This window comes from Petromyzon marinus, chromosome 83, assembly GCF_048934315.1.
Source record: "Petromyzon marinus isolate PM22_M1 ecotype Great Lakes invasive population chromosome 83, UKy_Petmar_22M1.pri1.0, whole genome shotgun sequence".
NCBI lineage: Eukaryota > Metazoa > Chordata > Hyperoartia > Petromyzontiformes > Petromyzontidae > Petromyzon > Petromyzon marinus.
Window position 1 is genome coordinate 3,265,420 of NC_133748.1, and position 11,778 is coordinate 3,277,197.

The window sequence follows — 11,778 nt, forward strand, 5'->3', positions numbered from 1 at the left end:
TGTACACACAGTGATGATGTACACACAGTGATTATGTACACAGTGATGTACACAGTGATGATGTACACACAGTGATGATGTACACACAGCGATGATGTACACACAGTGATGATGATGTACACACAGTAATGATGATGTACACACAGTGATGATGTACACACAGTGATGATGTACACACAGCGATGATGTACACACAGTGATGATGTACACACAGTGATGATGTACACAGTGATGTACACAGTGATGATGTACACACAGTGATGATGTACACACAGTGATGATGATGTACACACAGTAATGATGATGTACACACAGTGATGATGTACACACAGTGATGATGTACACACAGTGATGATGTATACACAGTGATGATGTATACACAGCGGTGATGTACACACAGCGATGATGTACACACAGCGATGATGTACACACAGTGAGGATGTACACACAGCGATGATGTACACACAGTGATGATGTACACACAGTGATGATGTACACACAGTGATGTACACACAGTGATGTACACACAGTGATGTACACAGAGTGATGTACACACAGTGGTGATGTACACACAGTGATGTACACACAGTGATGTACACACAGTGATGATGTACACACAGTGTTGTACACACAGTGATGATGTACACACAGTGATGATGTACACACAGCGATGATGTACACACAGCGATGATGATGTACACACAGCGATGATGTACACACAGAGTGATGTACACACAGTGATGATGATGTACACACAGCGATGATGTACACACAGAGTGATGTACACACAGTGATGATGTACACACAGTGATGATGATGTACACACAGTGATGATGTACACACAGTGATGTACACACAGTGATGTACACACAGTGATGTACACACAGTGATGATGTACACACAGTGATGATGATGTACACACAGTGGTGATGTACACAGTGGTGATGTACACACAGTGATGTACACACAGTGATGTACACACAGTGATGATGTACACACAGCGATGATGTACACACAGCGATGATGTACACAGTGATGATGTACACACAGTGATGATGTACACACAGTGATGATGTATACACAGCGGTGATGTACACACAGTGATGATGTACACACAGTGATGATGTACACACAGTGATGTATACACAGCGGTGATGTACACACAGCGATGATGTACACACAGTGATGATGATGTACACACAGTGGTGATGATGTACACACAGTGATGATGTACACACAGTGATGATGATGTACACAGTGATGATGTATACACAGCGGTGATGTACACACAGCGATGATGTACACACAGCGATGATGATGTACACACAGTGATGATGTACACACAGTGATGTACACACAGCGATGATGTACACACAGCGATGATGTACACACAGTGATGATGTACACACAGTGATGATGTACACACAGTGATGATGTACACACAGTGATGTACACACAGTGTTGTGGTGATTGTGGTGGTTGTGGTGGTTGTGGTTAGTGGTTGTGTTAATCGATGTGTTTCTCCCTCTCCCTCATATTGCTGAACTACCACAACCACCCACCCACCCAACCACCCACCCACTCACCCACCCACTCACCCACCCACCCACTCACCCACCCATTCAACCACTCACTCAACCACCCACCCATTCAACCACTCACTCACCCACCCACTCACCCACCCACCCATTCAACCACTCACCCACCCACCCACCCAACCACCCACCCACTCACCCACCCACTCACCCACCCACCCACTCACCCACCCATTCAACCACTCACTCAACCACCCACCCATTCAACCACTCACTCACCTACCCACTCACCCACCCATTCAACCACTCATCCACCCACCCACCCACCCACTCACCCACCCACCCACCCACTCACTCACCCACTCACCCACCCACTCACTCACTCACACACCCACCCACTCACCCACCCACTCACTCACTCACCTACCCACTCACCCACCCATTCAACCACTCACGCACTCACTCACCACCCCACCCCACACCACCACACCACCACCACCACCACCACACCACCACCACCACACACCACCACACACACCACCACCACCACCACCACACCACACCACCACACACCCCAAACCACCACCACCACCACCACCCAGCTCTCGACATGACCAACAACCAGCTGGGCGGCGCCGGCGGCTCTGCCGGCGGCTCTGCCGGCGGCTCCGCCGGCGGCTCCGCCGGCGGAGCCGCCGGCGGCATCGGCGTGGCTCTCCTGCCGCCGCTGCCGGACTCGGCCGAGGTAGCCATCTACTGCGTCGGTGGCCTCCTCCTCGTCCTCATGGTTATGGTCGTGGCCATGTGCCGGGCCGGCGGGCCCGGAGGAGCTTCCCTTGGCCCAGGGGGCGGAGCCCTGGGCGGAGGGGGCGGGGCCCTGGGCGGAGGGGGCGGGGCCAAGAAGTTCAAGGAGCCGCGGCTTTGCAAGCTGAGCAAGGGCATCCCTCTGAAGCGTCAGGTTTGTGTGTGTGTGTGGCTGTGTCTGTGTGTGTCAGTGTGTGTGTGTGTGTCTGTGTGTGTGTGTGGCTGTGTGTGTGTGTGGCTGTGTGTGTGGCTGTGTGTGTGTGTGTGTGGCTGTGTGTGTGTGTGTGGCTGTGTGTGTGTGTGTGTGGCTGTGTGTGTGTGTGTGTCTGTGTGTGTGGCTGTGTGTGTGTGTCTGTGTGTGTGTGTGTTTGTGTGTGTGTCTGTGTGTGGCTGTGTGTGTGTGTGTGTCTGTGTGTGTGTGTGTGTGTGGCTGTGTGTGTGTGTGTGGCTGTGTGTGTGGCTGTGTGTGTGTCTGTGTGTGTGTGTGTGGCTGTGTGTGTGGCTGTGTGTGTGGCTGTGTGTGTGTGTCTGTGTGTGTGTGTCTGTGTGTGTGGCTGTGTGTGTGTGTCAGTGTGTGTCTGTGTGTGGCTGTGTGTGTGTGTGTGTGGCTGTGTGTGTGTGTGTGTGGCTGTGTGTGTGTGTGGCTGTGTGTGTGTGTGGCTGTGTGTGTGTGTGGCTGTGTGTGTGTGTGGCTGTGTGTGTGTGTGGCTGTGTGTGTGTGTGTGTCTGTGTGTGTGGCTGTGTGTGTGTGTGTGTGGCTGTGTGTGTGTCTGTGTGTGTGTGTCTGTGTGTATGTGTTTGTGTGTGTGTGTGGCTGTGTGTGTGTGTGTGTGGCTGTGTGTGTGTGTCTGTGTGTGTGTGTGTGTGGCTGTGTGTGTGTGTGTGTGGCTGTGTGTGTGTGTGTGTGGCTGTGTGTGTGTGTGGCTGTGGCTGTGTGTGTGGCTGTGTGTTAGTGTGTGTGTGTGTGTCTGTGTGTGTGTGGCTGTGTGTGTGTGTGTGTGGCTGTGTGTGTGGCTGTGTGGCTGTGTGTGTGTGTGTGTGGCTGTGTGTGTGGCTGTGTGTGTGTGTGGCTGTGTGTGTGTGTGTGGCTGTGTGTGTGGCTGTGTGTGTGTGTCTGTGTGTGTGTGTCTGTCTGTGTGTGTCTGTGTGTCTGTGTGTGTGTGTGTGTGTCTGTGTGTGGCTGTGTGTGGCTGTGTGTGGCTGTGTGTGTCTGTGTGTGTGTGTGTGGCTGTGTGTGTGGCTGTGTGTGTGTGTCTGTGTGTGTGTGGCTGTGTGTGTGGCTGTGTGTGTGTGTGTGTGTCTGTGTGTGTGTGTGTGGCTGTGTCTGTGTGTCTGTGTGTGTGTGTGTGGCTGTGTCTGTGTGTGTGTGGCTGTGTGTCTGTGTGTGTGGCTGTGTGTGTGTGTGGCTGTGTGTGTGTGTGGCTGTGTGTGTGTGTGTGTCTGTGTGTGTGGCTGTGTGTGTGTGTGTGTGGCTGTGTGTGTGTCTGTGTGTGTGTGTCTGTGTGTATGTGTTTGTGTGTGTGTGTGGCTGTGTGTGTGTGTGTGTGGCTGTGTGTGTGTGTCTGTGTGTGTGTGTGTGTGGCTGTGTGTGTGTGTGTGTGTGGCTGTGTGTGTGTGTGTGTGGCTGTGTGTGTGTGTGGCTGTGGCTGTGTGTGTGTGTGTGGCTGTGTGTGTGTCTGTGTGTCTGTGTCTGTGTGTGTCTGTGTGTGTCTGTGTGTCTGTGTGTGTGTGTGTGTCTGTGTGTGTGTCTGTGTGTCTGTGTGTGTGTGTCTGTGTGTGTGTGTGTGGCTGTGTGTGTGTGTCAGTGTGTGTCTGTGTGTCTGTGTGTGTGTCTGTCTGTGTGTGTCTGTCTGTGTGTGTGTGTCTGTCTGTGTGTGTGTGTCTGTGTGTGTCTGTGTGTGTGTGTGTCTGTGTGTGTATCAGTGTGTGTGTCTGTGTGTCTGTGTGTGTGTCTGTGTGTGTGACTGTGTGTGTGTCTGTGTGTGTGTGTCTGTGTGTGTCTGTGTGTGTCTGTGTGTGTATCAGTGTGTGTGTGTGTGTCTGTGTGTCTGTGTGTGTGGCTGTGTGTGTGTCTGTGTGTGTCTGTGTGTGTGTGTCTGTCTGCTAGGTGTCTGTAGAGTCGACATCGTCCATGCACTCCGGCGTGTCTCTGTCTGTGTCTCTGTCTGTGTGTCTGTGTCTCTAACTGTGTCTCTGTCTGTGTCTGTGTGTCTGTGTCTAACTGTGTGCCTGTGTGTCTGCTAGGTGTCTGTAGAGTCGACATCGTCCATGCACTCTGGCGTGTCTCTGTCTGTATCTGTGTGTGTCTAACTGTGTGTCTGTGTGTCTGTGTGTGTGTCTGTGTGTGTCTCTAACTGTGTGTCTGTGTGTCTCTGTGTCTGCTAGGTGTCTGAAGAGTCGACATCGTCCATGCACTCCGGCGTGTCTCTGTCTGTGTGTCTGTGTCTCTATCTGTGTGTCTGTGTGTGTGTCTGTGTGTGTCTCTAACTGTGTCTGTGTGTCTGTCTGTGTGTGTGTCTGTGTGTGTGTCTTCAAGGTGTCTGTAGAGTCGACATCGTCCATGCACTCCGGCGTGTCTCTGTCTGTGTGTCTCTGTGTGTGTCTGTGTGTGTGTCTGTGTGTCTGTGTGTGTCTGTGTGTCTGTGTCTGTGTGTGTGTCTGTGTGTGTGTCTGTGTGTCTGTGTGTGTGTCTAACTGTGTCTCTAACTGTGTGTCTGTGTGTGTGTGTCTGCTAGGTGTCTGTAGAGTCGACATCGTCCATGCACTCCGGCGTGTCTCTGTCTGTGTCTCTCTGTGTGTGTGTGTCTAACTGTGTGTCTATCTGTGTGTCTCTGTGTCTGCCAGGTGTCTGTAGAGTCGACATCGTCCATGCACTCCGGCGTGTCTCTGTCTGTGTCTCTCTCTGTGTGTGTGTCTAACTGTGTGTCTATCTGTGTGTCTCTGTGTCTGCCAGGTGTCTGTAGAGTCGACATCGTCCATGCACTCAGGCGTGTCTCTCTCTGTGTGTGTGTCTAACTGTGTGTCTGTGTGTCTATCTGTGTGTCTCTGTCTCTTCTAGGTGTCTGTAGAGTCGACATCGTCCATGCACTCCAGCGTGTCTCTGTCTGTGTCTGTGTGCGTGTCTAACTGTGTGTCTGTGTGTCTGTAGAGTCGACATCGTCCATGCACTCCGGCGTGTCTCTGTCTGTGTCTGTGTGTGTCTCTATCTGTGTCTCTGTGTGTCTATCTGTGTGTCTCTGTCTGTCTGCTAGGTGTCTGTAGAGTCGACATCGTCCATGCACTCCGGCGTGTCTCTGTCTGTGTGTCTGTGTGTGTGTCTCTATCTGTGTGTCTCTGTCTGTGTGTCTGTGTGTGTGTCTAACTGTGTGTCTATCTGTGTGTCTGTCTGTCTGCTAGGTGTCTGTAGAGTCGACATCGTCCATGCACTCCGGCGTGTCTCTGTCTGTGTGTCTGTGTGTGTGTCTAACTGTGTGTCTGTGTGTCTCTGTGTGTGTCTCTAATTGTGTCTAACTGTGTGTCTATCTGTGTGTCTGTCTGCTATGTGTCTGTAGAGTCGACATCGTCCATGCACTCCGGCGTGTCTCTGTCTGTGTGTCTGTCTGTGTGTGTGTCTAACTGTGTGTCTGTGTGTCTCTGTGTCTTCTAGGTGTCTGTAGAGTCGACATCGTCCATGCACTCCGGCGTGTCTCTGTCTGTGTGTCTGTGTGTGTGTCTAACTGTGTGTCTGTGTGTGTCTGTGTGTGTCTGTGTGTGTGTCTGTGTGTGTGTCTAACTGTGTGTCTGTGTGTCTCTGTGTCTGCTAGGTGTCTGTAGAGTCAACATCGTCCATGCACTCCGGCGTGTCTCTGTCTGTGTGTCTGTGTGTGTGTCTAACTGTGTGTCTGTGTGTGTCTCTGTGTGTGTCTGCCAGGTGTCTGTAGAGTCGACATCGTCCATGCACTCCGGCGTGTCTCTAACTGTGTGTCTGTGTGTCTGTGTGTGTGTCTAACTGTGTGTCTATCTGTGTGGCTCTGTGTGTCTGTCTGCTAGGTGTCTGTAGAGTCGACATCGTCCATGCACTCCGGCGTGTCTCTGTGTGTCTGTGTGTGTGTCTAGCTGTGTGTCTGTGTGTGTGTGTGTCTGTGTGTGTGTCTAACTGTGTGTCTGTGTCCGTGTGTCTGTGTCTCTATCTGTGTCTCTATCTGTGTGTCTGTGTCTGTGTGTCTGCTAGGTGTCTGTAGAGTCGACATCGTCCATGCACTCCGGCGTGTCTCTGTCTGTGTGTCTGTGTGTGTCTCTAACTGTGTGTCTATCTGTGTGTCTGTGTGTGTGTCTGCTAGGTGTCTGTAGAGTCGACATCGTCCATGCACTCCGGCGTGTCTCTAACTGTGTGTCTGTGTGTCTGTGTGTGTGTCTAACTGTGTGTCTATCTGTGTGTCTCTGTGTGTCTGTCTGCTAGGTGTCTGTAGAGTCGACATCGTCCATGCACTCCGGCGTGTCTCTGTGTGTCTGTGTGTGTGTCTAGCTGTGTGTCTGTGTGTGTGTGTGTCTGTGTGTGTGTCTAACTGTGTGTCTGTGTCCGTGTGTCTGTGTCTCTATCTGTGTCTCTATCTGTGTGTCTGTGTCTGTGTGTGTGTCTAACTGTGTGTCTATCTGTGTGTCTCTGTGTGTCTGTCTGCTAGGTGTCTGTAGAGTCGACATCGTCCATGCACTCCGGCGTGTCTCTGTGTGTCTGTGTGTGTGTCTAGCTGTGTGTCTGTGTGTGTGTGTGTCTGTGTGTGTGTCTAACTGTGTGTCTGTGTCCGTGTGTCTGTGTCTCTATCTGTGTCTCTATCTGTGTGTCTGTGTCTGTGTGTCTGCTAGGTGTCTGTAGAGTCGATATCGTCCATGCACTCCGGCGTGTCTCTATCTGTGTGTCTGTGTCTCTATCTGTGTGTCTATGTCTGTGTGTCTCTGTGTCTGCTAGGTGTCTGTAGAGTCGACATCGTCCATGCACTCTGGCGTGTCTCTGTGTGTCTGTGTGTGTGTCTAGCTGTGTGTCTGTGTGTGTGTGTGTCTGTGTGTGTCTCTAACTGTGTGTCTGTGTGTCTATCTGTGTGTCTCTGTCTGTCTGCTAGGTGTCTGTAGAGTCGACATCGTCCATGCACTCCGGTGTGTCTCTGTCTGTGTGTCTGTGTGTGTGTCTAACTGTGTGTCTGTGTCCGTGTGTCTGTGTCTCTATCTGTGTCTCTATCTGTGTGTCTGTGTCTGTGTGTCTGCTAGGTGTCTGTAGAGTCGACATCGTCCATGCACTCCGGCGTGTCTCTGTGTGTGTGTCTGTGTGTGTCTCTAACTGTGTGTCTATCTGTGTGTCTGTGTGTGTGTCTGTGTGTGTGTCTAACTGTGTGTCTATCTGTGTGTCTGTCTGTCTGCTAGGTGTCTGTAGAGTCGACATCGTCCATGCACTCCGGCGTGTCTCTGTGTGTGTGTCTGTGTGTGTCTCTAACTGTGTGTCTATCTGTGTGTCTGTGTGTGTGTCTGTGTGTGTGTCTAACTGTGTGTCTATCTGTGTGTTTGTCTGTCTGCTAGGTGTCTGTAGAGTCGACATCGTCCATGCACTCCGGCGTGTCTCTGTCTGTGTGTCTGTGTGTGTCTAACTGTGTGTCTATCTGTGTGTCTGTCTGTCTGCTAGGTGTCTGTAGAGTCGACATCGTCCATGCACTCCGGCGTGTGTGTGTCTGTGTGTGTGTCTGTGTGTGTGTCTAACTGTGTGTCTATCTGTGTGTCTCTGTCTGTCTGCTAGGTGTCTGTAGAGTCGACATCGTCCATGCACTCCGGCGTGTCTCTGTTAGTGTGTCTGTGTGTGTGTGTGTCTGTGTGTGTGTCTGTGTGTGTCTCTGTCTGTGTGTCTGTGTGTGTGTCTGTGTGTGTCTAACTGTCTGTCTGTGTGTCTGTGTCTTCTAGGTGTCTGTAGAGTCGACATCGTCCATGCACTCCGGCGTGTCTCTGTCTGTGTGCCTGTGTGTGTCTCTAACTGTGTGTGTGTGTGTCTGTGTGTGTCTCTAACTGTGTCTAACTGTGTGTCTATCTGTGTGTCTGTGTGACTGTGTGTGTGTCTGTGTGTGTCTAACTGTGTGTCTGTGTGTCTCTGTGTCTTCTAGGTGTCTGTAGAGTCGACATCGTCCATGCACACCGGCGTGTCTCTCTCTGTGTGTGTCTAACTGTGTGTCTATCTGTGTGTCTGTCTGTCTGCTAGGTGTCTGTAGAGTCGACATCGTCCATGCACTCCGGCGTGTCTCTGTCTGTGTGTCTGTGTGTCTAACTGTGTGTCTGTGTGTCTGTGTGTGTGTCTGTGTGTGTGTCTGCTAGGTGTCTGTAGAGTCGACATCGTCCATGCACTCCGGCGTGTCTCTGTCTGTTTGTCTGTGTGTGTGTCTAACTGTGTGTCTGTGTGTCTCTGTGTGTGTCTCTGTCTGTGTGTCTGTGTGTGTGTCTAACTGTGTGTCTGTGTGTCTCTGTGTGTGTCTCTGTCTGTGTGTCTGTGTGTGTGTGTCTAACTGTGTGTCTATCTGTGTGTCTGTGTGTGTGTCTCTAACTGTGTGTCTGTGTCTGTCTGTCTGCTAGGTGTCTGTAGAGTCGACATCGTCCATGCACTCCGGCGTGTCTCTGTCTGTGTATCTGTGTGTCTGTGTGTGTGTCTATCTGTGTGTCTGTGTGTGTGTCTGTGTGTGTGTCTAACTGTGTGTCTATCTGTGTGTCTGTGTGTGTGTGTGTGTCTCTAACTGTGTCTCTATCTGTGTGTCTATCTGTGTGTCTGTGTGTCTGCTAGGTGTCTGTAGAGTCGACATCGTCCATGCACTCCGGCGTGTGTGTGTCTCTGTCTGTGTGTCTGTGTGTGTGTCTAACTCTGTGTCTATCTGTGTGTCTGTCTGTCTGCTAGGTGTCTGTAGAGTCGACATCGTCCATGCACTCCGGCGTGTCTCTGTCTGTGTGTCTGTGTGTGTGTGTCTCTATCTGTGTGTCTCTGTCTGTGTGTCTGTGTGTGTGTGTCTGTCTGTCTGCTAGGTGTCTGTAGAGTCGACATCGTCCATGCACTCCGGCGTGTCTCTGTGTGTCTGTGTGTGTGTCTGTGTGTGTGTCTAACTGTGTGTCTATCTGTGTGTCTGTCTGTCTGCTAGGTGTCTGTAGAGTCGAGATCGTCCATGCACTCCGGCGTGTCTCTCTGTGTGTGTGTCTAACTGTGTGTCTATCTGTGTGTCTGTCTGTCTGCTAGGTGTCTGTAGAGTCGACATCGTCCATGCACTCCGGCGTGTCTCTCTCTGTGTGTCTGTGTGTGTCTAACTGTGTGTCTATCTGTGTGTCTCTGTCTGTCTGCTAGGTGTCTGTAGAGTCGACATCGTCCATGCACTCCGGCGTGTCTCTGTGTGTCTGTGTCTGTGTGTGTGTCTAACTGTGTGTCTATCTGTGTGTCTGTCTGTCTGCTAGGTGTCTGTAGAGTCGACATCGTCCATGCACTCCGGCGTGTCTCTGTCTGTGTGTCTGTGTGTGTGTCTAACTGTGTCTCTGTCTGTGTCTGTGTGTGTGTCTATCTGTGTGTCTCTGTGTGTGTCTGCTAGGTGTCTGTAGAGTCGACATCGTCCATGCACTCCGGCGTGTCTCTGTCTGTGTGTCTGTGTCTCTAACTGTGTGTGTGTCTGTGTGTGTCTCTAACTGTGTCTAACTGTGTGTCTATCTGTGTGTCTGTCTGTCTGCTAGGTGTCTGTAGAGTCGACATCGTCCATGCACTCCGGCGTGTCTCTCTCTGTGTGTGTGTCTAACTATGTGTCTATCTGTGTGTCTGTCTGTCTGCTAGGTGTCTGTAGAGTCGACATCGTCCATGCACTCCGGCGTGTCTCTGTCTGTGTGTCTGTGTCTCTATCTGTGTCTCTATCTGTGTGTGTCTGTCTGTCTGCTAGGTGTCTGTAGAGTCGACATCGTCCATGCACTCCGGCGTGTCTCTGTCTGTGTGTCTGTGTGTGTGTGTGTGTCTAACTGTGTGTCTATCTGTGTGTCTGTCTGTCTTCTAGGTGTCTGTAGAGTCGACATCGTCCATGCACTCCGGCGTGTCTCTGTCTGTGTGTCTGTGTCTCTATCTGTGTCTCTATCTGTGTGTCTGTCTGTCTGCTAGGTGTCTGTAGAGTCGACATCGTCCATGCACTCCGGTGTGTCTCTGTCTGTGTGTCTGTGTGTGTGTGTCTCTATCTGTGTGTCTCTGTCTGTGTGTCTGTGTGTGTGTGTCTGTCTGTCTGCTAGGTGTCTGTAGAGTCGACATCGTCCATGCACTCCGGCGTGTCTCTGTCTCTGTGTCTGTGTCTCTATCTGTGTCTCTATCTGTGTGTCTCTGTGTGTCTGCTAGGTGTCTGTAGAGTCGACATCGTCCATGCACTCCGGCGTGTCTCTGTCTGTGTGTCTGTGTCTCTATCTGTGTCTCTATCTGTGTGTGTCTGTCTGTCTGCCAGGTGTCTGTAGAGTCGACATCGTCCATGCACTCCGGCGTGTCTCTGTCTGTGTGTCTGTGTCTGTGTGTCTGCTAGGTGTCTGTAGAGTCGACATCGTCCATGCACTCCGGCGTGTCTCTATCTGTGTGTCTGTGTCTGTGTGTCTGCTAGGTGTCTGTAGAGTCGACATCGTCCATGCACTCCGGCGTGTCTCTCTCTGTGTGTGTCTAACTGTGTGTCTATCTGTGTGTCTGTCTGTCTGCTAGGTGTCTGTAGAGTCGACATCGTCCATGCACTCCGGCGTGTCTCTGTCTGTGTGTCTCTGTGTGTGTCTAACTGTGTGTCTATCTGTGTGTCTGTCTGTCTGCTAGGTGTCTGTAGAGTCGACATCGTCCATGCACTCCGGCGTGTCTCTGTCTGTGTGTCTGTGTCTCTAACTGTGTGTGTGTCTGTGTGTGTCTGCTAGGTGTCTGTAGAGTCGACATCGTCCATGCACTCCGGCGTGTCTCTGTCTGTGTGTGTCTCTAACTGTGTGTCTATCTGTGTGTCTGTCTGTCTGCTAGGTGTCTGTAGAGTCGACATCGTCCATGCACTCCGGCGTGTCTCTGTGTGTCTGTGTCTGTCTCTAACTGTGTATCTGTGTGTCTGTGTGTGTGTCTGTGTGTGTGTGTAACTGTGTGTCTAACTGAGTGTCTATCTGTGTGTCTGTCTGTCTGCTAGGTGTCTGTAGAGTCGACATCGTCCATGCACTCCGGCGTGTCTCTGGTGCGTCGCTGCCGTTTCTCCTCCAGCGAGGGCGGCGCGGGGGGCGGAGCAGGCGGGGGCTCCGCCCTTGGGGGGCTCCTCGAGTTCGACCTCACGGAGGACCCCCACTGGGAGTTCCCTCGCGAGAGGTCACACGCACAGATACACAAACACATACACACAGATACACACAGATACATACACACAGATACACAAAAACATACACACAGATACACACAGATACATACACACAGATACAC

General features: G+C 51.5%; 1 protein-coding gene across 1 annotated transcript in view; it reads left to right on the forward strand.

Annotated features, from left to right (window-relative positions):
* Positions 1-11,778, forward strand: part of LOC116957720 (fibroblast growth factor receptor 2-like) — a 111,423-nt gene that overhangs the window by 57,681 nt on the left and 41,964 nt on the right. Inside the window, exons 11-13 of the mRNA XM_076057546.1 lie at positions 2,265-2,350; positions 2,423-2,493; positions 11,495-11,667. Coding sequence (XP_075913661.1) covers positions 2,265-2,350; positions 2,423-2,493; positions 11,495-11,667 — 330 coding nt within the window. The remainder of the gene's footprint in view (positions 1-2,264; positions 2,351-2,422; positions 2,494-11,494; positions 11,668-11,778) is intronic.